Source organism: Bufo gargarizans, chromosome 1 (assembly GCF_014858855.1).
Source record: "Bufo gargarizans isolate SCDJY-AF-19 chromosome 1, ASM1485885v1, whole genome shotgun sequence".
NCBI lineage: Eukaryota > Metazoa > Chordata > Amphibia > Anura > Bufonidae > Bufo > Bufo gargarizans.
This window is the reverse complement of record NC_058080.1, coordinates 432,860,501-432,885,652: the sequence shown is the minus strand read 5'-3', so window position 1 is coordinate 432,885,652 and position 25,152 is coordinate 432,860,501. Positions and strand designations below refer to the sequence as shown.

The 25,152-nt window shown below is 41.1% G+C and overlaps 1 protein-coding gene across 3 annotated transcripts in view; it reads right to left on the bottom strand.

Annotated features, from left to right (window-relative positions):
- The window catches only part of SLC1A1 (solute carrier family 1 member 1), a 73,300-nt gene that overhangs the window by 25,754 nt on the left and 22,394 nt on the right, over positions 1-25,152 (bottom strand). For all 3 annotated transcript variants that reach the window (XM_044272032.1, XM_044272041.1, XM_044272024.1), the window contains exons 2-5: positions 10,068-10,208; positions 7,254-7,346; positions 5,774-5,888; positions 2,015-2,057 (exon numbers count right to left, since the gene is read on the bottom strand). In XM_044272032.1, the coding sequence (XP_044127967.1) occupies positions 2,015-2,057; positions 5,774-5,888; positions 7,254-7,346; positions 10,068-10,208 (392 nt within the window). The remainder of the gene's footprint in view (positions 1-2,014; positions 2,058-5,773; positions 5,889-7,253; positions 7,347-10,067; positions 10,209-25,152) is intronic.

Sequence of the window (25,152 nt, the reverse complement as noted above, 5' to 3'; positions counted from 1 at the left end):
ATTTCTGCAAAAGGAGGATCTACTAAATATTCATTTCATTTCTTTTTTGTGGTGCCCAAATTTATGCACCTGCCTAATTTTGTTTAAACAATTATAGCACACTTTCTGTAAATCCAATAAACTTCATTTCACTTCTCAAATATCACTGTGTGTCTCCTATATGATATATTTAACTGACATTTTTTATCGTAACAACCAACGATTTATACAGGAAAATATTGACGATTAACAAGGTTGCCCAAACTTTCGCATCCCACTGTATTTGCACTTTTGTCTGGTTTGAAGTAATTTAGATTTGAAGCTCAAAATACCTGTAGATAAGGCCTCATGCACACGACCGTGGTGTGTTTTGCGGTCCGCAAATCGCGGATCTGCAAAACACGGATGGCTTCCGTGTATGTTCCCGAAATTTATGACACGGAACGGACAGCCTTAAATATAAATGCCTATTCTTGTCTGCAAAGCGCGGACAAGCATAGGACATGTTATTATTTTTTTGCGGGGCCACGGAACAGAGCAACGGATGCAGACAGCACATGGAGTGTTGTCCGCATCTTTTGCGGCCCCATTGAAGTGAATGGGTCCGCATCCGAGCCGCCGATGTGCACCAAAACAACGGCCGTGTTAATGAGGCCTAAGTCTAATCATATTTTTTACAAAGGCTCAGTCAGTTTGTACTACACCAGGGGACAAAGGGTGGGAGCTCTGCGGCCTGACTGGCACAAACAGCAGAAGATGTGACAAACTTATTAAGAGGCATGTGTCTCTTAATAAATTGGTCGGATCTTCCACTGCAAGGTTTTTACCAAGACTGCCATGTGAAATCCCATAGTATTTGGTTGACATTGGTAAGTGATATTTTCCCCATCTACTGGACTAACCATTTATAGAATTTCTCACTGATTAAGGGTCATAGGAGCTTAATACAGGAAAAGAACTAATCAGTTTTATCCTAATGCATTCTGAATGGAGAGAAATCCGTTCAGGATGCATCAGGATGTCATTGGTTCAGTCACTGAACGGCGTTTTGTACGGAGGAAATACTGCAGCATGCTGCGGTATTATCTCCATCCAAAATTCCAGATCAGTTGCTGAAATAAATTTACATTGAAATGTATTAGTGCTGGATCCGGCATTAAAAATACAGTATGCGCAGACCGGTAAAAATGTAAAAATATATATATATAACCGATCCGTTTCTCCGGTTGACATCTGGAGAGACGGATCCATTCTTGCAATGCATTTGTAAGACGGATCTGCATCCGGATCAGTCTACAAATGCTGTCCGTTTGCATGCAGATTGCCTCATATGGCAGGCAGTTCCGGGGACGGAACTGCTTGCCAGATCACTCTGCCACAAGTGTGAAAGTACCATAAGACACATTAACACATTATCCTGGAGCTCAGCATAATTCCTAAGGGATAATTCTGCAATTTTATCATATTGGGCAACATTTTGTCACGGCTGAGGATGGGGAAAACACAACTTAAAGGGGAAGTGTCAAACCCAAGAACACACTGTGGCTGTTACCGCAGGCAACGACATGGGTGGCAACCATGTCCTGGGAGTCAGGACTGCCACCACATGTACACAATACAACCAAACGTTGCCACGGACAGCCACAGTGAAGGGAAGATGTCAGTGCACACCAAACATAAATCAGAGTGCACACAGACATACAAAAGTGCATACATACACGCATACAACTCCAAGGAAACTGCACACATACCTATTGTCCGCGGCAACTGCACTTGAGGCAAACAACATTATGCCTCCAGCTGCGGTTGACACTACAACCCAAACCGCGGGCAACTGTATGCGGCTCCCAAGGAGTCACGGCCATAAACATGGTCGTGACACATTTCTTTAGTCTTCTGCAAGCTAATAACTTGTAGTGATATGATATAAGCAAAATCATCCAAAAATAATAACATATGATCTACGGTCATTAGCAAGTTACTTGACAATACTGAATTATATGTGAAAAGCAATAAATGAAGGGTGTCGTCTTACCTGTTGGAAGCATGCCTGGACAAGATTTTCCGGGAACATATTTCTAAGAGGTAAGCATATGTTTAGTTAAGAACGCCATTCTCAAAGACAATAATGATGTATTAAAAGATATACAACACAGATATGTCCACACTTATTCCATTTTCGTAACAAAATAAAGTGCAGACTGATCTAGTTACATCTACAAATTTTGTCCCAAATCCAAGTATGTCATAATAACTCCCTGTATCAATGACCCATCTCCAGTCTCTATCTACTCCCTATAAGTTGTAATGTTTTTTTATTTCTAGAAAGGCATATCCAGACCTCTTTTAGAATCCTTCATTGCTCAACTATCATAACATCATGAGGCACTGAGTTCCATAGGCTCATGGTTCATACAGTTAAGAAACTTCTTCCATGCTGATTATCTAACTCTAAATGAAATGTTCTTGAAAATAAAACCACACAAAGCATTTAGAAACATACAAATTAAAGAAAAATGATTTTTGGTATAAACTTTTACAACAACTTTGATAAACTGTGAAGGTGACAACAAAAGATACTGTACTTTAAGACTTGCACCTTTAAAAAGTCACTTATTTGTACAAAATAACACAAAAAAATCTAAAATCTAAAAATCTAAATCCAAAAATTCCAAACAACTAAAGGTATTCTACCATGGGAGACAATAACGACAAGAGCTACCTTCCACTCTGGCACATGTGCCAATCCGAAGTTTAAAGGTTTGCTTTTACATCGCAGCCATGGTAGCTTGCACATGAACCCCTCTTTTTATACAGAGCTTGGAGGTGGTGGTCTTACTTTCTTTTGAATTGTATTTTTGTTGGAGTGGCTTCTCCTATTTAGATCGTGCACTGTCCATATGCCTAGTGCTTCTAATAAGAGTATCATATAGCTTGGTTTCCCAGGATAGGAAAGTCTTTTAGTGTAGGTCCCATCTTTTGGAAGCCACCTTGTCGTTAGCAGATGGGCCTAACACACTTTTGATCAAAAATATGCTCAAAGAGCTTCTAATTTTCATACAGTAAGTATAGCAGTAATGCAATTTACAGTTATTCGTGTTTCCATTATTTTCATGTGTCTTTGCGCATAAAGCAATGTGCTGCTACTCGTAGTCCTCGTTTGCTTTTACACTGCAGCCATGGTAGCTTGCACTTTTAACGCCTCTTTTTATACATAGCTTCGAGGTGCTTGTCTAACTTTCTTTTACACTTTCATACAAAACCACTTCTATGCTGATTATCTAATACTATATTAAATGTTCTTTAGAAAATAAAAATATACAAATAATTTTAGAAACATGAAAATTAAAGACAGATTATTTTTTGGTAAAAACTCTTACAACAACTTTGATCAATTGTAAAGGTAACAACAGTAGCTACTGTACTTTAGGACTTGTACCTCTGAAAAATCAGTTATTTGCAAAAAATAACACAAAAAAATAAAGAAAAGTCCCAAAAATTCCAAACTATCACAGGAGACAATGATGACTAGCGCTACCTTTCACTCTGACAAGTGCCAATCAATTCAAAGGTTTATAGGGGAGTTTAATATTACTGACCTATTGTTCATACAGGAGAAAGCACTGCAGTAACCAGGCACAGCCACTACACAGTGTGCGGAGCTATGGTTATTCCAATGCCTGGTTCTGGAACACAGAAGCTTCAGCTGAACCCCTGCTGATCTGACATTGATAACCTATGCTAAGGACAGGTCCTCATTATTAAACTCCCAAAAAAGTCCTTTAATCCCTGGATCGCATGCCTCCACATATGCTCTAAGTTATGTATATTTGTGCAATATATAGCAGAAGCTATTTCATTTGTCTTCCCTGAATTTGTATGAAGGTTTTACTGTAGCACTGATGTTAATTGTGACCATAAATGACCTTAACTGCAACATTTTGTTGTGCATTAGCTGCCTAGTCACAACAGCTCTCTCTGTCTGTTATTCAGCAACCGTTATCTCCAAGATTACCTAGAATGCCATATATATATTGATAATACCTTTGAGGAGCTTTCGTAAATGAGTACACTGAATTTATGGCACAGTGTACCTTTTTCTAAGTAAAGCTAATTTAAGTTGGACATTGCCCATTATAACATGACACAACTGGCATAGATTTAAGTCATGTTGTAAATGATGATAAATCTGGACACAATGGCCCCCCCCCATGTCCCACCCTCACCACGCCCCCTTTTGGAAACCAACAAAAGTGTCGTAAAAACGCCAAGTTTATCTAAATTTGATCATGGTGTTTAATAAGTTGAAAACCTATGCCAAAAAACAGGCATGGAGGGACAAGAAATCCCTCCCTGAGTCTTCAGCCATTGTCCTAATAGATTTGGTATAACCTATTGCCAAACATTGCTTAAAGCTAAGCCGTTATTCAGTGTTTTAAAAGGGTTTTCTGAAGTTTTAATACCGATGAACTATCCTCTGGATAGGTTGTCAGTATCTGATAAATAGGGGTCCGACACCGCTGCCGATCAGCTGTTTGAGAAGGCACTGGGGATTTTTTGCAGCTTATGAAGCACAGCACTGTACATTGTATAGCAGCTATGTGTGGTATTGCACTGAGCCCCATTCACTTCAATGGGCCTGAGCTGCTCCTAGGCCACATGACTGATGGACTGATGGATAGGAAAAGCTGAGAGGCCTTGGCCAAAGGATAGGTCATCAGTATTAAAATCTCAGAAAACCCCTTTTATATATAAATTAGAGAAGGTACGTTTAAGAGACAGGAACCTTAAAATATGCCTTCTGATATAAACTGCAACTAAATTTACTGTATAAATAGATATATACAGCATATCTATATATCTAGACCAGGGATAGACAACCTCTGGCACTCCAGCTATTGTGAAGCTTCAACTTCCAGCATGCATACCTTCTCTGCTCTTCACAACAGCCGGAGTGCCAAAGGTTGATGACCCCTGATCTAGATAGACCAATCTCACCAAAAATGGTTAAAATAGCAGAAATGGCTACAAGTATTAAACTGTTGCCCAGAAAATACAGTCTATTATTAATTAGATAAATATTGTGCTTTTTATAAGTTCGGTTATTTAAAAAAAAAAATTGGGCCAAATACAGTATGTAACATATTGTGATTAGCAAGTACTATCTGTAGGTGCCACCTTAGGTTCTTCAGATTTATTTTTATCTTACAGCTGACGCTTTGGGAACCTTGGGATAGGTCATTGATATGAGACTAGTGGGGGTCTTACTCAGTACCCCCATTGATCAGCTATTAGAAGGGACTGCAATGCTCGTCCGAACCCTACAACCTATTTTAGTTTTTTACCTAATTGTGTCTGCTTTTAGTCTGGTGGTGCAAAGTATTCTCCGATTGGGACAAACCTACCCAACCCTGCACTGCTGAGAATATATACAGTATACAGAGCAAAGGTAGACTTAACACAGGTTAACACTGAAGCATCTGTAGCACTTGCACGGCCCCTACAAATAGCTAGTCGGTGGGGATTCTGAGATTCAGGGCACCACCGATCTGATATTGATGACCTATTCCAAAGATACGCCATCTCAGAACACCCCAATATTTTACGAAAATACCATAATCATTATGATTATGTTGTTTTATTACTATAATATTTTCTTTACTTTACTGATACAGGGTTGTTCTGAAAAACATTTCACCTTTTGTATGTCAGATAGCCATCTTGAAAAGTATATGCGCAGCGAATGAGAATGTAACTTTCCAGTTACCTATGAACATGAGTACTATTATCCTACCTTAACAGGTCGAGCAGTGCATCAACAGTAGTGACTTCTGGTGTACTCCCTGTTCTGTCAATTTCATCTGGATTTTGAGACACTCCAGGTTTGATGCTCACAACTAGAACAATTCCTGTAGATGAACAATAAAAGTTCAGTTGTGGTTTCTGTGCTATTGCAGTGCCTTCCCAACACACCTCAAACTTGCTGTTTGATAAATGGTGTTCTTAAAGTCTGAAGTGTATATTTTTTTTGTGACAAACAGCGTTATTCAATTTTGCATTTACTTTACAAAGTAACAAGTACAGGTATGTTGTATACCAAACTCTCCTGTATGGGATAATATAAGCTATTTCAAATACACACTGTATGTCCTAAAAATGTTAGCGGTGATATATAGACACACAAGTGCAGTAAATCAGTGCAGAATTTTAATGACTAAGGCCTAGTTTACACGAACGTATGGCTTTTATAGTTTTTGCGGTCCGTTTTTCACAGATCCGTTGTTCCGTTTTTGAGTTCCGTTGTGTTTCCGTTACTGTTCCGTTTTTCCGTATGGCATATACAGTATACAGTAATTACATAGAAAAAATTGGGCTGGGCATAACATTTTCAATAGATGGCTCAGCAAAAACGGAACAGATACGGAAGACATACGGATGCATTTCCGTATGTGTTCCGGTTTTTTTGCAGACCCATTGATTTTAATGGAACGTGATTTGCGGCCAAGTATAGGACATGTTCTATCTTTCAACAGAACGGAAAAACGGAAATACGGAAACGGAATGCATACGGAACACATTCAGTTTTTTTTGCGGAACCATTGAAATGAATGGTTCCGTATACGGAACACAAAAAAACGGCCCGTACACTCGCAAAAAGAAAAAAACGTTCGTGTGAACTAGGCCTAACAATGAGTCATCGAAGAAAAACTGACCAGCACAATTATCTATTTGGAAAAACATGAAAATTGGGACCATCTATCTGATTCCAGTGGATGGTCAAAGCACTTACTTATAATGGCTTATATAACCCAGCATCTGTCACTGAGGTTGTTGGGAGGCCCCCATGCACATTAGATTGATGGCGGGTGCCACCCAAATTGGCAATGTTCAACCAGTACATATTAGATGTGTATGAGCAGCCTAACGCCAGGTTCAAATCTGCGCCAGAGGTCCTGGCAGGAGTCTCATTAAAGATTCCGGCAGAAAAAGGACAAAGTACATGCAGAGGTATTCTGTCCAGTAAAATCTAGGTATTCGCTCCGGACACCCGACAGAACCCATTATAGTTAATGGAATTTGTTGAGTGCCAACTGTGCTGGAACAGAATACCGCAATCTTAGCACAGATGCACTTATTCTTAGCTGTTTTGACTGATCATCTAGACAGTATATTACGGAAAAGGCCTCATTGTGAATGACTTCACATGTATTAAAAAGGCTTTCACTGAGTTAGGAAAATTACAATATACTAAACCATATGATATAAATAATTACCAAGAATAACAGCTAAGACTGTAGTGCTGAAATAATACACAATAGCTCGCAAACCGATTTTCCCAGATACGCTGGAATCCAAAGCAGCAACACCTAAGAAAAAAATATATGGTTATTGGCAGCTCTAATGTAATTCTGATAAACAATGAGGCTTGTGGATGAGAATATACACTAAACATAGTTCAATGTGGCTTGAAACAATCAGATGAAATCTTATGAGGTATAGGGAGTATTTATAACTTTTGAGAACTGTGTTAAGGCTTACAGTATATACAGAAATTATCTACAAACCGGATTCCAAAAAAGTTGGGACACTATACAAATCGTGAATAAAAACTGAATGCAATGATGTGCAGGTGCCAACTTCTAATATTTTATTCAGAATAGAACATAAATCACGGAACAAAAGTTTAAACTGAGAAAATGTACCATTTTAAGGGGAAAATATGTTGAATCAGAATTTCATGGTGTCAACAAATCCCCAAAAAGTTGGGACAAGGCCATTTTGACCACTGTGTGGCATCTCCCCCTCTTCTTACAACACTCAACAGACGTCTGGGGACTGAGGAGACCAGTTTCTCAAGTTTAGAAATAGGAATGCTCTCCCATTCTTGTCTAATACAGGCCTCTAACTGTTCAATCGTCTTGGGCCTTCTTTGTTGCACCTTCCTCTTTATGATGCGCCAAATGTTCTCTATAGGTGAAAGATCTGGACTGCAGACTGGCCATTTCAGTACCCGGATCCTTCTCCTACGCAGCCATGATGTTGTGATTGATGCAGAATGTGGTCTGGCATTATCTTGTTGAAAAATGCAGGGTCTTCCCTGAAAGAGATGATGTCTGGATGGGAGCATATGTTGTTCTAGAACCTGAATATATTTTTCTGCATTGATGGTGCCTTTCCAGACATGCAAGCTGCCCATGTCACACACTCATGCAACCCCATACCATCAGAGATGCAGGCTTCTGAACTGAGCGTTGATAACAACTTGGGTTGTCCTTGTCCTCTTTGGTCCGGATGACATGGCGTCCCAGATTTCCAAAAAGAACTTCGAATTATGACTCGTCTGACCACAGAACAGTCTTCCATTTTGCCACACTCCATTTTAAATGATCCCTGGCCCAGTGAAAACGCCTGAGCTTGTGGATCTTGCTTAGAAATGGCTTCTTCTTTGCACTGTAGAGTTTCAGCTGGCAACGGCGGATGGCACCGTGGATTATGTTCACTGACAATGGTTTCTGGAAGTATTCCTGAGCCCATTCTGTGATTTCCTTTACAGTAGCATTCCTGTTTGTGGTGCAGTGTCGTTTAAGGGCCCGGAGATCACGGGCATCCAGTATGGTTTTACGGCCTTGACCCTTAACGCACAGAGATTGTTCCAGATTCTCTGAATCTTCGGATGATGTTATGCACAGTTGATGATGATAGATGCAAAGGTCTTTGCAATTTTCGCTGGGTAACACCTTTCTGATATTGTTCCACTGTCTTTCTGCGCAACATTGTGGGAATTGGTGATCCTCTACCCATCTTGGCTTCTGAGAGACACTGCCGCTCTGAGAAGCTCTTTTTATACCCAATCATGTTGCCAATTGACCTAATTAGTGTTAATTGGTCTTCCAGCTCTTCGTTATGCTCAAATTTACTTTTTCCAGCCTCTTATTGCTACTTGTCCCAACTTTTTGGGATTTGATGACACCGTGAGAATTTGAATCAACGCATTTTTCCTTTAAAATGATACATTTACTCGGATTAAACGTTTGATCTGTCATCTACGTTCTATTACAAATAAAGTATTGACATTTGCCATCTCCACATCATTGCATTCAGTTTTTATTCACAATTTGTTTAGTATCCCAACTTTTTTGGAATCCGGTTTGTACATCATAAATTGGCTGTAGTGTTCTTTTTAGTTACTTGTTTGTTTGTTATAGGGTTCACTATAGAATATTGCACCAGATTGTCAAAAATTGTATTGGGTGGTCGGGTGAGACAAATAACACTCAATAACCACAAAGAGATTTCCTCTAAAATCTCCACTGCTTTGCCTGTCAGATAAGCTAGATTTGATATATTATTTTAGATTTTATGTCTTGCTGGGGACAAGAACAACAGTGAAAATGATGATTTTTTTTTTGTATAATTTTCTCTTTCTCCATATATAAAAAATAATGATCAGTGCACCTGGTAATTCTGACATTCTATCAAGGTGATATTTAAGTCTAGTTTAACGAGGCTACACCGTTTCTTGGTTTTCTATATACAGTATAAAAAAAGACATGGGGGAATTTTTATAGTTTGCGACTTCTTAAATGCCATTGCACATAAATCTAGGCACAAGTGCTATGCTGCCCTCATCACTTTCTGAAAAAGGGGCATGTTGAGAGTGGAGTGTGGGTTGGCCATTGGTCTGGCATATTTATCATGATTTACTCCAGTTTTCTAGTGTAAATGACTGTGAGCTGGCACAGATTTCAGTTTAGGGTCATGGACTGCGGTAAGATGCACCTAATGTATAATGAGTTGTGTGCCTCGACATAAATTAAGCGCATCCTCTGGCGACACAGGGGAAATCAAAGACTGGCCTAAAATACCAGGTCTTTAATAAATTCCCCTCATAGACTATTTCTGGTTCAGTGAAATGCACTTGATCAGATCATCCAAACATCCACATTATATTTTAAGGGTGCTATTAAATGTGCAACCTGAGCCGCTGGTACTGGACTGCAGTTACTTCTAAATGCTGGGCCGCACCTGGAGTTGCCACTGCAGTCCACAGTTTGCCCAAACGATTCCTCGAGTAAAACATTATGTACCTGTGATCATGCTGGATACAATCAATGGCAAAATGATGAGTTTTAGCATCCGCATCAGAATCTCTCCAGGAAATGCAAAGTAAAACTTGTCCAAGTTGGAAAGTTTCCCATATTCACGAACCAAAAGCCCAAGTCCAATACCTTAAAAGGGAAAAACACAAAATCATATTAAACATATGTAGAAGATATGAATTTAATATGTAGTGAACTGAACACATACAGAGTTTCCAGCATGCAGCAAACACATCTATATACCGTAAATACATGAATGAGTAGGAAAGTTTTAGGAGTATAAAGTACAGTATATTCTTTAATTCATAATGATATAGCTTAGATATAATAGGTCCGGTAAAAGAAAAGCTAGATCTCCCCCTCTACCTACTTGTCAATGACTTCACAAGCCACTGTGTCTAATGATGACATGCTATACAGAACATATACTGATATGTATGACTCCATGTAGTATATTTTGTATCACTGTCTACTGCATTTAAGTCATTGGACTACTGTTTTACTTTCTTTTACTCCTACTTATCATGTGCTGGTTAAGACCACAGGCCCCCGTGGCTCAATTGAACTTTCTAGTCTCATTTCTTATGTATAATTTATTAAGCAGGGCAGGTAACATTCTATGATTAATTACATACTGTATGTGTAGAATCCTGAATCCATAATAAAGCTATGTTCTCAGTGGTGTTGGAGGTGCCTTCTGGAGATGCCATAGTAGAGTCTGCTACACCAAAAAGACAACGGACCCTTCAAGTGCCTCTGGTTCTATCATGTGCCACTGTGTCGTGGTTTCAGTTTATAGGGGAAACCATGACTTAGATCTGAACAGATAGATCTGCTCTGTTAGGCTGAGTTCACACGGGCGTGACAGATTTGTTCAGGATGTGTCCCAGGTGTACTGCGGCAAACCCGCGCGAGTAGGTACCCAAACGCATGTTGCATTTTTTATTGTGGAATTTGCTATGGATTTGCCACAGATCTCACCTTTTGCAGAGAAAAGGGTGAAATCCAAACAAAAAATAAAATAAAAAAATCACACATCCTCATTCATTTTGCTGGTACTGTATAATGCACATAATTCACAACATGCACAGGTACCCTTACGGTCAGTTTTCTGATGCCGTTTGGAAGACTAAAGTCAGGAGTGGATCATAAAAAGCTAATTCTGCCTGCCATTGAAGTTAATGGGAAGTGTTTTAGATGCGTTTTTGGTGTGGATTCCATGCAGAAAAAACTGCACCAAAAAACATTGTGTGAACAAGCCCTTAGGCTACTTTCACACTAGCGTTTTTACTGGATCCGGCAGGGTTCATCAAAAACGCTTCAGTTACTGATAATAGAACCGTCTGCATCCGTTAGGAACGGATCCGGTTGTATTATCTTTAACATAGCCAAGACGGATCCGTCATGTACTCCACTGAAAGTCAATGAAGGGCAGATCTGTTTTCTATTGTGGCAGATAGTGTCAGAGAAAACAGATCCGTCCCCATTGACTTGCCTTGAGGGTCATGCTCCGCATCCCAGGACGGAAAGCAAACGACAACATGTTGAAGGTTTTCTCTCCGGTATGGGAACACAACTAAACGGAACGGAATGCATTTTAGAGCGTTCCGTTCTGTTCAGTTCAGTTTTGTTCCCATTGACAATGAATGGGGACGAAACTGAAGCGTTTTATGATGGATCTCAATACCAGAAAACTAAAACGCTAGTGTGAAAGTCTGAATAGGGCTAGACGAAATGCATGTGCTTGCTGCCAAAACATCCCACAAGCCCATGGACCTGATTTTCTGATTTGCTATGTGTCAGTGTACCCTAAACCTCATCATACTAATAACAATTCGGAGCCCACTTCTATAGAACCATACTCTACCACTATGGATTTCAAAGTGTTGCATTCCTTCTTATCGCAGTATTTTGCCTCTGCAATCACTGTGACTAGGGTAGGTTAGTGGTTTTAGTGGTCACTATTACAATACACTGCAGTACAATTGTTCAAGATAAAAAACTGAAAATAAATGACGACACTTCAGCACAATCAGTGGTAATGTAAATTCCTTACACTATGCAGCCTTTACATACATAGTCTGATAATAGCTCCAAGCAATAACTGGGCTATTACAATCTGATAATTATGGAACGATAACATTACACAACATCGGTTGAGTGTGTAGAAAAACACCATAGGAAAAAAAAAAGATAGTACTATGTAAACATCATAAAGCCACATGTAGATATATTTACACTGCCCCTTCTCTTGCCAATCACAGTGGGGCTAACAGGCACTGCGCGCTCCTGCACTAGGGCTGAGGTATGGGTGGACAGCTCGATCCTGTACTGGGACAGGGAAGTGAAATAACCAGTTCCCTATAACAGAATAACCCTGAAAACAGAGCTCATACCAATCTTTTATTGCCGGATGCAGAAACGCTGCTTCTGCTTTTAGGCAGTTGCCAAGGCACCCCATGACGTTACTGATATCACAGGGACTGCCTGTGCAGAGGAGGCTTAGAACCACGCGGAGAGGGCGCAATCTGTGTCTTTTCAGCATGTACAGTATGTAAAATAGAGCACCTATAACGATATCCTGATTCTATGGATCAGTGATCAGTATATGGGGATAGCAGGGAAAAACATAATGGGGGAAATTTGCCAAAAGTGGTCTAAAGGAAACCTGGCCTAGTTGCCCATTGCAACCAATCAGATTTCTCCTTAAATTTTTCAGAGCTCCTTTGGAAAATGAAAGGTGGAATCTGATTGGTTGCTTTGGGCAACTAGGCCAGTTTTCCGTTATACCAGTTTTGATAAATCTCTGCCAATGTGTTTCCTCCTAACAATTATTTAATTGGCTAATTAATAAAGCATCGCCCCCCTCCAAAAGAGTGCAGCCCTTCCCTTTACTGTACTTCAATGATTATCCTTCACATATAGAAGCTGCATGAAGTGGGGGGTTGTTGAAATCCATACAAAGCTACAATAGGTTTTGTTATTTCTTTGGCGCTGTAACAACGTCATTCTTTACACAATATACAGTCGTGGCCAAAAGTTTTGAGAATGACACAAATATTAGTTTTTACAAAGTTTGCTGCTAAACTGCTTTTAGATGTGATGTAGTGAAATATAATTACACGCACTTCATACGTTTCAAAGGCTTTTATCGACAATTACATGACATTTATGCAAAGAGTCAGTATTTGCAGTGTTGGCCCTTCTTTTTCAGGACCTCTGCAATTTGACCGGGCATGCTCTCAATCAACTTCTGGGCCAATTCCTGACTGATAGCAACCCATTCTTTCATAATCACTTCTTGGAGTTTGTCAGAATTAGTGGGTCTTTGTTTGTCCACCCGCCTCTTGAGGATTGACCAAAAGTTCTCAATGGGATTAAGATCTGGGGAGTTTCCAGACCATGGACCCAAAATGTCAATGTTTTGGTCCTCGAGCCACTTAGTTATCACTTTTGCCTTATGGCACGGTGCTACATCGTGCTGGAAAATGCATTGTTCTTCACCAAACTGTTGTTGGATTGTTGGAAGAAGTTGCTGTTGGAGGCTGTTTTGGTACCATTCTTTATTCATGGCTGTGTTTTTGGGCAAAATTGCGAGTGAGCCCACTCCCTTGGATGAGAAGCAACCCCACACATGAATGGTCTCAGGATGCTTTACTGTTGGCATGACACAGGACTGATGGTAGCGCTCACCTTTTCTTCTCCGGACAAGCCTTTTTCCTGATGCCCCAAACAATCGGAAAGAGGCTTCATCTGAGAATATGACTTTGCCCCAGTCCTCAGCAGTCCATTCACCATATTTTCTGCAGAAGATCAATCTGTCCCTGATGTTTTTTTTGGAGAGAAGTGGCTTCTTTGCTGCCCTTCTTGACACCAGGCCATCTTCCAAAAGTCTTCGCCTCACTGTGCGTGCAGATGCACTCACTCCTGCCTGCTGCCATTCCTGAGCAAGCTCTGCACTGGTGGCACTCCGATCCCGCAGCTGAATCCTATTTAGGAGATGTTCCTGGCGCTTGCTGGACTTTCTTGGATGCCCTGAAGCCTTCTTAACAAGAATTGAACCTCTTTCCTTGAAGTTCTTGATGATCCTATAAATTGTTGATTGAGGTGCAATCTTAGTAGCCACAATATCCTTGCCTGTGAAGCCATTTTTATGCAATGCAATGATGGCTGCACGCGTTTCTTTGCAAGTCACCATGGTTAACAATGGAAGAACAATGATTTCAAGCATCACCCTCCTTTTAACAGGTCAAGTCTGCCATTTTAACCCAATCAGCCTGACATAATGATCTCCAGCCTTGTGCTCGTCAACGTTCTCACCTGAGTTAACAAGACGATTACGGAAATGATCTCAGCAGGTCCTTTAATGACAGCAATGAAATGCAGTGGAAAGGTTTTTTTTGGGATTAAGTTAATTTTCATGGCAAAGAAGGACTATGCAATTCATCTGATCACTCTTCATAACATTCTGGAGGATATGCAAATTGCTATTATAAAAACTTAAGCAGCAACTTTTCCAATTTCCAATATTTATGTAATTCTCAAAACTTTTGGCCACGACTGTACATATACTTGGTATCATTATGCGTGGAAGAACTAGAGGCAGGGGCGTCGCTAGGTTAAAACATTCGGGGCCTGGGCTCCGGATGTTTTGTCCCATGCCCCGAATGTCCTGCCTGCTAGATACAACTGTATTGCCGTACACAGAACGGCAATACAATTGAATCTTACACTGGGAAGAGGTGAAGGACCTTTGGTGACATCACAGGTCATGTGATCAGCAAAACGGGCTGTGATAGGATGACCTGGATGATGTCACCATCATGTGACCAGTGCAGGATTGGACCGGAGTGAAGAGGAGAAGGAGCCTAATGGTGATGTCTGTACAGGAGAGGTAAGTGAAGGGAGAGGCAGATGCTGGGAGTTGTAGTTATTTAACTGGAATGTGTGTTAGGGCTGAAGGGAGGGATGTTATTGACATGGAACTGTGTGCTTGAGGTGGCTGGGGGAGGGAGTGATGTTATTTACATGGGACTGTATGTGGAAAGTGGATGGTGGGGGGGAATGATGTTTATGTACATGGGACTTAATGTTTAGGCCCGTGTTTCCCAACCAGTGTGCCTCCAGCTGTTGTAAAACTACAACTCCCAGCATGCCTGGACAGCCTTTGGCTGTGCGGGCATGCTGGGAGTTGTAGTTTTGCAACAGCTGGAGGCACACTGGTTGGGAAACACTGGTTTAGGCTACGTTCACACTTGCGTTTGGTGATCAGCTTGTGAGATCCGTTTCAGGTCTCTCACAAGCAGACCCAAATGCATCAGTTTAACCCCAATGCATTCTGAATGGATGCGGATCCATTCAGAATGCATTCGTTCGGCTCCGTACGGCCCCCCCATTCCATTTTGGAGGCGGACCCCAAAATGCTGCAAGCAGCGTTTTTGTGTCCGCATGGCCTTGCGGAGCCAAACGGATCCGTCCTGACTTACAATGTAAGTCAATAGGGACAGATCTCTTTGCATTGACACAAAATGGTGCAATTGTAAACGGATCCGTCCCCCATTGACTTTTAATGTAAGTCAGGACGGATCCGTATTGGGACTTAGAAATTAAAATCTAATACAAACGAGTCAGTCCTGAACGGATGCATTAATTTGTATTATATCAGTGCGGATCCGTCCTCTACAAGTACAGGACAGATCTGCAGGAACGCAAGTGTGAAAGTAGCTTTAGGAGGTGATGTTTAAATGGGATTGTGCGTTGGAGGCGGCTGGGGAGGAGGTGATGTTATTTACATGGGACTGTATGGTGGAGGGAGGATTATAACTGCAGGGGGCACTGCAGATCCAGGGGACATTATAGGCGGTCTTATTACTACTGGGGGCTCTATAGGAGGGTCTTAGAGATCCGCCTTATTTCTACTAAGCGCACTATGGGGGCCTGATTACTACTGAGGGGTCTGTAGGGAGCTTTATTACCACTGGGGGAAGAATAGGGGGCCTTATTTCTACTGCAGACTCTGTGAGGGTATTATTAATATGGGAGGGCTCTTCTAATAATGGGGGCATTGTTGAGGAGCATTATCACGGTTGGGGCAGTGTTACTAACGAGGGCATTCTAGAAGGGAATTACTATTGGTGGGACTATGAGGAGCACTATTACTATGGGGGGCAGTAATGTTTCTTTAGGATAGTATTTGGGGGTATTGGGGTGGGGGGGTTGAGGTTTTGGCACAGCAAGCAGCAGGATAACACTGTGGGGACTCCAGTTGGGGGATAATGATAGAATGTGAGGAAGCTAAGATGTCTGTGTGTCACACTCTGCAGAGACGAGGCGGCTGAGAGAAGTTGTCCAGACCAAGTAGAGAAGATGATGACAGAGAGGAGACGTCACCTGGAGGCCCTGGATGTGACAGGTAAGTGCCGCTGTATAGCAAGTACAGCATAGTGCGGGCATATTTATTGGGGCTTGTGCCCCGGATCTTTTGAGACCCTAGCAACGCCCCTGACTAGAGGATTCATTTTTTTGCTAAAATATTATGCATTGAAAAACCACATTAAAATATAGTATAAAAATGATGAAATGTTATTTTTTTCCCCTGCTTCTGACTATTTCTTCCTCAATAAGGTTGGGGCCACATGGTGTCCAAAGATTGCTGTATAGAAGTGGAGCTATTGGATTGAATTGGATCGCAGACCGACTCACAAGTTGCCACGACCCCAGAATTGCAAAAAAATCTGCACTGCTGGACTTTATGCGATTCTGGGGTCACAGTGGTGGCAGCTTGTGAGTTTCACTGCCCCCCTTTCAGTGAGGTAGCTATACTGCACAGTGATCTTTGGTCACGCAACAGGTGAGCGGCCAAGATTGCTGTTTAGCCCTTGCCTAACACCTTTCGGTCTAGTTCACACTTCAGTGATATTCATCAGTGATTGTGAGCTAAAACCAGTAGTGAAGCCTCCACAGAGATAATGTATAATGGAAAGATTAGCACCTGTTCTGTGTTTTTGATCTGCACAAGTTTTGGCTCACAGTCACTGATGGAAACCACTGAAGTGTGAACTAGGCCTTAGAATGCAGCACTCCAAAAGGTGAAAGTTTTCTTTAGTCATAGAGGCCCAAACCAGCTTGGTCATGAACGGGTTAAAAAAAACTATTTACAAGATACAAACGTTATTCTTTAAAGCGTTTCTGTCATGAGAAATTACGTTTTAAAATATGCTAATGAGCCTCTAGGTGCTATGAGGGCGTTGCTTCAGCACCTAGAGGCTGTGTCTTATCACCCTTTGGCACGCCCAGGTCCTGTTGATTGACTGTCGAGTTCTCCTCATCGTCACGTAAATCCCACGCCTGCGCTGACCCGTTTAGTATTCTGCGCAGGCGCAGTGAGTGAAGGACGCGCTCCTGGTGCCGGCTTCCTTCCTTCGGCGCAGTGAGGAAGCCGGCAGCAGGAGAGAGTCCTTCACTCACTGCGCCTGCGCAGAATACTAAACGGGATGGCGCAAGCGTGAGATTTACGTGACGATGAGGAGAACTCGACAGTCAATCAACGGGACCTGGGCGTGGCAAAGGGTGAGAAGACAGAGCCTCTAGGTGCTGAAGCAATGCCCTCATAGCACCTAGAGCAGGGATGGCCAACCTGAGGCTCTCCAGCTGTTGCAAAACTACAACTCCCATCATGCCATGCTGTAGGCTAATAGCTGTAGGCAGTGTGGGCATGCTGGGAGTTGTAGTTTTGCAACAGCTGGAGAGCCTCAGGTTGGCCATCCCTGACCTAGAGGCTCATTAGCATATTTTAAAAGTCATTACTTTAAGAGAACGGCGGCAGGCAGGGAGTTATAAAGCACACTGTTATGTACTGCTGACATTAGCCCATCGCTAACGCCAGTCAGCTACATAACGCAATTTCTCATGACAGAAACCCTTTAACTCCTATTTGTGGTGGCCATTCAGCGTATACAACATGCAATCTATATGGCACACGAATAGCTCCAACATATGCAACTATATGTCGTATGATTGCATATAGTGCCCACTGATTCCTATTGTAAAGTAAAAAGTATACCAGGATTCCCCAGCATTGAAAAGCATTGCTCACTACATCAAAATATGCAACTACTATTTAGGCCTCATGCACACGACCGTTGTGTGCATCCACGTTCGTTCTGTCATTTTTCACAGTTTAGTGGAGGTCCCATTCATTTCTATGGAGCTGTGAAAAAAAACTGATAGTCCTCCGTTTTTTCTCTGCATCTGTGATTCCAGTCCGTCAAAAAAATATAACCTGTCCTATTCTTGTCAGTGGAAAACGGAGGACGGACCCATTCAAGTCAATGGGTCCATCCAAAAAAACGGATGCACAACTGGTATGTCATCCGTGTCTGCGTCCGCTTTTTTCTACAAGACCTTGGTGCAATAAAATTACACTTTTCAATAACCTTCCTTTTTCCCCCCTGTCAGACAAAAAAAAAGGAAGACACAAGGAAGCACAACTGAAGCAAAATCGGACACGGACCACTGAAGCCAAATCACTGACAGTAAAAAAACACTGTCGTGTGCATGAGGCCTTAGGCTACATGCACACGACCGTATGTGTTTTGTGGTCAGCAAATTGCGGATCCGCCAAAAAAAAGTATGCCATCCATTATTTTTTTTTGCGGATCCATTGTAACAATGCCTAAAATGGACAAGAATAGGACATGTTCTATTTTTTTTCGGGGCTACCGAACGGACATATTAATGTGGACAGCACGTTGCGATGTCACTGGGCCTGCAGTAAACAGTGAGAAGGCCGAGGCACTGCCTTTTCAAACAGCTGATCAGCAGGGGTGCTGGGTGTTGGATCCCTGCCGGTCAGATGCTGATGATCTATACAGAGGGTAGATCATCAGTTTTAAACAAACTGCAAACCCTTTAATTTGTGGTGCAAAAAAAGAAATCTGCAGCATGTCAATTGTGTGTTTTTTGTGTGTGCTGGTTTCACCCTTTTCAATGGGGCAGAGAGACCATTAGTGTGATTGTTCATCCTGTACAAATGCATTTTTTCTGGGTAGCACAACCCTATTCACCCCACCTTTGTGATCAGTGGCAACTTTACACTGGGAAATTATCAGGAAAGAGCCTTTCTACGGACGTTCATTTCTGATCATTGTACCGATAGTCATTGTAAAAGGACAAAACAGTTTCCCTGATGCGCGTTTCGCCTTGCCAAGCTTTTTTTTTTTTAAAAAAAAGCTTGGCGAGGCAAAACACGCATCAGGGAAAATGCTTATTTTCCCTCCCCTGGGTTAGTATGGCGTATCAATTTATGTATATTTTTGTATTTACTGTATGCATTGATTATGGCTGCACCAGTAGACTGTATTGATCAAGACTTGAATTCTGATACCAGTATGGGCCAACTAATGTGGGTTAAACCTGTTACTCAGTTGGCAGTCTGAGTTGTTTTCCCTACAGTAATTCCTGGTTCTTGCTATTTTGCACTGGTCACTCTATCTAATATTGGATGCACTTTACTGGCCAAGTGGGGTCTCTATCACAGTACTCATCCGCATGATTTTATATGTGTTTATTGTCATTGTTACATTGTGTTTCAATAAAGTGATGTTTTGTTATATTACATGTGTGGTCTATGTGATTTGGTAGAGAGGCTTCTATGTGTCCACACATGAGTGATAGGGTTATGCTCCTGTTGGCGATATTTTGGTTTTCATTGTAAAAGGACCCTAAGGCTGGCCATGCACATTAGATAGCGGCTGACATCTATCCATCCAGCAGAACCCCCATCATACATGAATGCATGGCTTGGTCAATCACAAATGTGTTCTCAATAAGGAGAGGGCAATAAGCCGCTACTAGAGACCTCTAGTGCCAACTTATCTATCCTGAGAACAAAAGGATCAGATATTTTGAAATCCAACATGCCTGACCCTTCTGTACCGACATCTGCTGTCGGGAGAGGGTTGGCTGGTCCTGCTGAAATTGGCAGGTTTGGCCAACATGTATCTAATTTGTATTGCCAGCTTTACACAGAAAGACAGCTCACTGCTGATGTAAAGATCCTTTTATAAGTACGGACAATCGTTCCCAATAACTGGCCTATGTAAATGTGCCACTCTCCACCCAATGTGATTATATTTTTGTTTCTCAGCAGCAGATCACCCTGGGTAAATGGGGATCTCCTGCCGGCAATAAATTCTGTAGGGAGACGAGCAGTCACAGTAAATGATAGTTGCATGTAAATGCAGCTGTCACCTCACTATCATACAATTATCAGGAACATTTCATTCATTCCTTTTGACCGCCTGTGCAAAAGGCCCACAAGTCTGTAGATGATTTATTGCACTGTACAACAGGTCCCACTTAAATGCTTTATTGTCCCCTTAATAATAACCGCATGTGAAATCTACACACACAATGATTAACTGACCAGAAAAAAGTCAAAGATTCCATATCAGTAAGAGATACAGGAAGACAACTACATTCAGATAATAATGATATTCCAGTTACTTATCACACATAGGATAACCACCTGAAGCTGTTTCTCACTATAATCCCGTCAATTTCCCTGCAGCAAGAACCTGACTACACATGCCCATACTTATGTAGAGCCCTGGAGCAGGGGTACTGTGGAGTATGGACATTTGTGGATATTTACCCCTACTGCAAAGCCATCAACTTCCTACTTTATTACACTTTTAAGGGTTAACTTGCACTATGATGTATGCTGTTGTTTACAATTATACTGTTTTATATTGTTGAACTGCTTTTTTATATCCTGTTTATTTTCACTGTTACCGCATTGTATTTGCACTGCACTGTGGAAAGGGTTAAAGGGTATTCTGGTTGTTTCAAGTTATCCCCTATCTACAGGACCTATACACTGAGAAGCTAGTCATTTCCCACAGTTACTATAAGAGAATATGCAGAGCTAAGTTTTGGAGGGGGAAAAAAGTGACATTTTGGCTGTCTGGTTTAGCTCTGTCTAAACTGTTGTTTACATCTGTAAACCATTTAGTCATCCTTATTACCTTGTATTGAGGCTCCATATATGTCTATGGAAAACAGAAACTGCAACATTGTTTCTGTTAGGCTGTGCTTCTCCACTCTACCCCTCCCACTGGAAGGTTCTAGTTCAGTTGGAAACTGTATAAAAGGAGAGCAGTCTGTATCCCTAGTTATCTGCAGATAGGGACCAGTGCTCATTAGCAGAGACTCTATTAGATTGCACAAGTGACCAGAAGAAGATGCTGAGACAGTGATACTGAGCCACAGACCCTGTTTGTTATTTTTTCTTATTTCTTTGTCCTGCTCACTGATATGGCCGCACATACTCAGTTTCATCCTTCAACTGCCTCCTGAGCTGTGATAGCGAGAGCAGAGACACGCCCCCTGAGCTGCAGCAGAAAAGACATTCCCCTTGAGCTGTGATAGGGAGAGCTGAGACACACCCCTTGAGCTCTCAGCTTGATAAAAATCTAACAGAGCAATGAATGTGGAGATCTCCGGATCCATGTGAGGTACAGGGCTGGTTTTAGCTTTGTTAGAAAGAGATTGTCATGTACTATATGATGGATTTTAATTCTTTAGATTAGTCATGGGATAACCCTTTTAACCTCTTACGGACACAGGGAGTACCTGTACGCCCTGATGTCCGAGTCCTTGAGAAAACAGGGCGTACAGGTACACCCTGTGTATTTCCGATCAACGCCGCGCGGCGGGGGGTGATCGGAAAAGGGTGCCTGCTGAAATCATTCAGCAGGCACCCTGTGACAATGCCGAGGGGGGTCCTGTGACCCCCTGTATCGGAGATCACTGCGGATTAACCCCTTCTATGCCATGGTCCGCACTGACAGCGACATAGAAGTTGTTTGTGGTTGAGGGAGCCAATCGAGTTCCCGCGGTGCTGTGGAGGGGACCCGATGGGTGAGAAGGCAGCCCGATGCGGTGCAGAGGCTGCCCAATGCATTGCACGGCATCGGGACCTGCCCTCTACGGAAGCCGAGGAGATCCAGCCTCAGGCTGGGTCTCCTAGGCAACCTGTTAGTGTATGATTTAGTGTCATACACTAACAGGCAATGCATTTCAATACAGATGTATTGTAATGCATTGCAGAGGGGATCAGACCCCCAAAAGTTGAAGTCCCAGAAATAAAGTTTAAAAAAAAAGTATAATAAAAAAAAAGAAAAAAAATAAGACAAAACACACATATTAGATATTGCCGCGTCCCTAACGGACGGCTCTATAAATATATCATATGATCCACCCCGTCGGATAGACACCATAAAAAAATAAAAATAAAACTGTGTAAAAAAAAAGCCATTATTGTCACCTTACATCACTAAAAGTGCAACACTAAGCGATCAAAAAGTCGTATGCCCCCCAAAATAGTACCAATCCCTCATCCTGCAAAAAATGAGCCCCTACATAGGGCAATCGCCCAAAAAAAAAAAAAAACTATTGAGACACTAAAACATGATTTTTTTTTTGTTTCAAAAATTATATTAGTGTAAATAAAAAAAAGTTGACATTTTAGGTATCGCCGCGTCCGTAAAAACCTTCTCTATAAAAACATCACATGACCTAACCCCTCAGATGAACAACGTAAAAAAAAAAACGCTGTCAAAAAAGCTATTTTTTTGTCACCTTACGTCACAAAAAGTGTAATACCAAGCGATTAAAAAGTCATATGCACTCTAAAATAGCACAAATAAAATCGTCATCTCATGCAAAAAAAAATTAGCCCCTACATAAGACAGTCGCCCAAAAAACAAAAAAAACGATGGCTTTCAGAATATGGAGACACAAAAAAATTTTTTTTTTCAAAAATGCTTTATTATATAAAACTGAAACAAACAACAAAAAAATGTCATATTTGGTATTGTCACGTCCGTAACAACCTGCTCTATAAAAATAGCTCATGATCTAACCTGTCAGATGAACGTTGTAAATGACAAAAAATAAAAACAGTGCCAAAACTGTTATTTTTTTGTTACCTTGCCTCACAAAAAGTGTAATATAGAGCAACCAAAAATCATCTGTACCCTAAAATAGTACCTACAGAATTGCAACCTTATCCCATAGTTTCCAAAATAGGGTTACTTTTTTGGAGTTTCTACTCTAGGGGTGTATCAGGGGGTCTTCAAATGAGACATGACAAGTTAAAATTATCCCAGTGCAATCTGCCTTCCAAAAACCATATGGTGTTCCTGCCATGTGCCCATACAGAAGTTTACGACCACATATGGGATCTTTCTGTTAACTACAGAATCAGGGCCATAAATATTGAGTTTAGTTTGGCTGTTAATCCTTGATTTGTTAGCGGAAAAAAATGATTAAATAGAAAATCTGCCCAGAAAGTGAAATTCTGAAATTTCATCTCCATTTTACATTAATTCTTGTGGACCACTTAAAGGGTTAACAACGTTTGTAAAATCAGTTTTTAATACCTTGAGGGGTGTAGTTTCTAAAATGGGGTCATGGGTGGTTTCTATTATGTAAGCCTCACAAAGTAACTTCAGACCTGAACTGGTCCTTAAAAAGTGGGTTTTGGAAATTTTGGGAAAGATTTCAAGATTTGCTTCTAAACTTCTAAGCCTCGTAACGTCCCCCAAAAAATAAAATGGCATTCCCAAAATGATCCAAACATGAAGTAGACATATGGGGAATGTAAATTAATAACTATTTTTTGAGATATTACTATGTATTATAGAAGTAGAGAAATTGAAACTTGGAGATTTGCTAATTTTTCCAAATATTTGGTAAATGTGGTATTTTTCATAAATAAAAATGATGTTTTTTTTTTACTCCATTTTACCAGTGTCATAAAGTACAATATGTGACGAAAAAAAAACAATCTCAGAATGGCCTGGATAAGTCAAAGCGTTTTAAAGTTATTCACACATAAAGTGACACTGGTCAGATTTGCAAAAAATGGCCTGGTCCTTAAGGTGAAAATGAGCCCGGTCCTTAAGGGGTTAAGAAAATTTAAAGACTCTCATATGCATTAAGTTATTGTTGGCGCAACCTACTGATTTTGGAATGGCTGGCTGACTAATGTTTATAGGGGCCTCCTTACCTTCCCCTAGAAGTTAATATCGGGGGAAGATGGATTAGGCAAGCTGAATTTCAATGCCTGATGATTTTGTTCTAGTATGAAAATAAGCTGCGACCAGAGATGTCTTGCCATTGAAAACAGAATCATGCATGCATGCATAAGGAGGAATAGCTGATGGACGAACGAGAAGTTGGCCGACAGCTATTGATGGTGTATGGGCACCTGTAGACTCCTAACGAATATACGCCAATTAGGTTAAGCGCATTGTTTTGTATCTATATCTGAATACTCATGGTTGCTCAGGAACTGCTTTATTTTCACTAGGCTGGAGAATAAGAATGGTAGTGGTGTCACAGTTGTTGAAAACAGTGGGAGTATTTATCAAGTTCTGCACTTCAGAATTGTGGCTTAAAAACGTCGGAAACAAATAGACATTTGCAACTCTTTTTCCTTATTAGGACAGAAATATTGTACCATTGCATTTTACACCACTCACTCCAGTTTCAAACAATGGGTGGGAGTAGTTAGCTATGTTACTTAGTTTTACTCCATATTTATCAACTGTGACTTTTTAAAATGTAATAAAAAGTGTCTCAATCTTACTCCAGTAAAGGGGTGGTGTGGACAGTTGAGTAAGAAAGCAAGACCAGAAGAGGTTCTAATTTTCCACTTTTCTGAAGTGGTAAGAAAAGGGGAAGGGGTTTAGCAGGAGGGGCAAGGCTTCAAACGGCCCGTCGGATTTACTATTACAATTTAGATTTTTTTTTTTTAAGTCGCAAACACATAGTTTGCAATTGTTTAACCACTTTTCAGGCACAAGAAAGATGATAAATCTCCCCCTAAGTCTAATATTCGTAGTGCAGCATTCATTTGAAGCTGTGTAATTAAACTAACTCTGTGTAGCATGACCCTATAGTTATATGGCATTCCATCTATCCCAATCTATTCTGGTCAGAACCCTCTGCTTGTTTCCATCAGTGTTGGAATAGGATCCACACTAGATCAGTGAGAGTGCATATC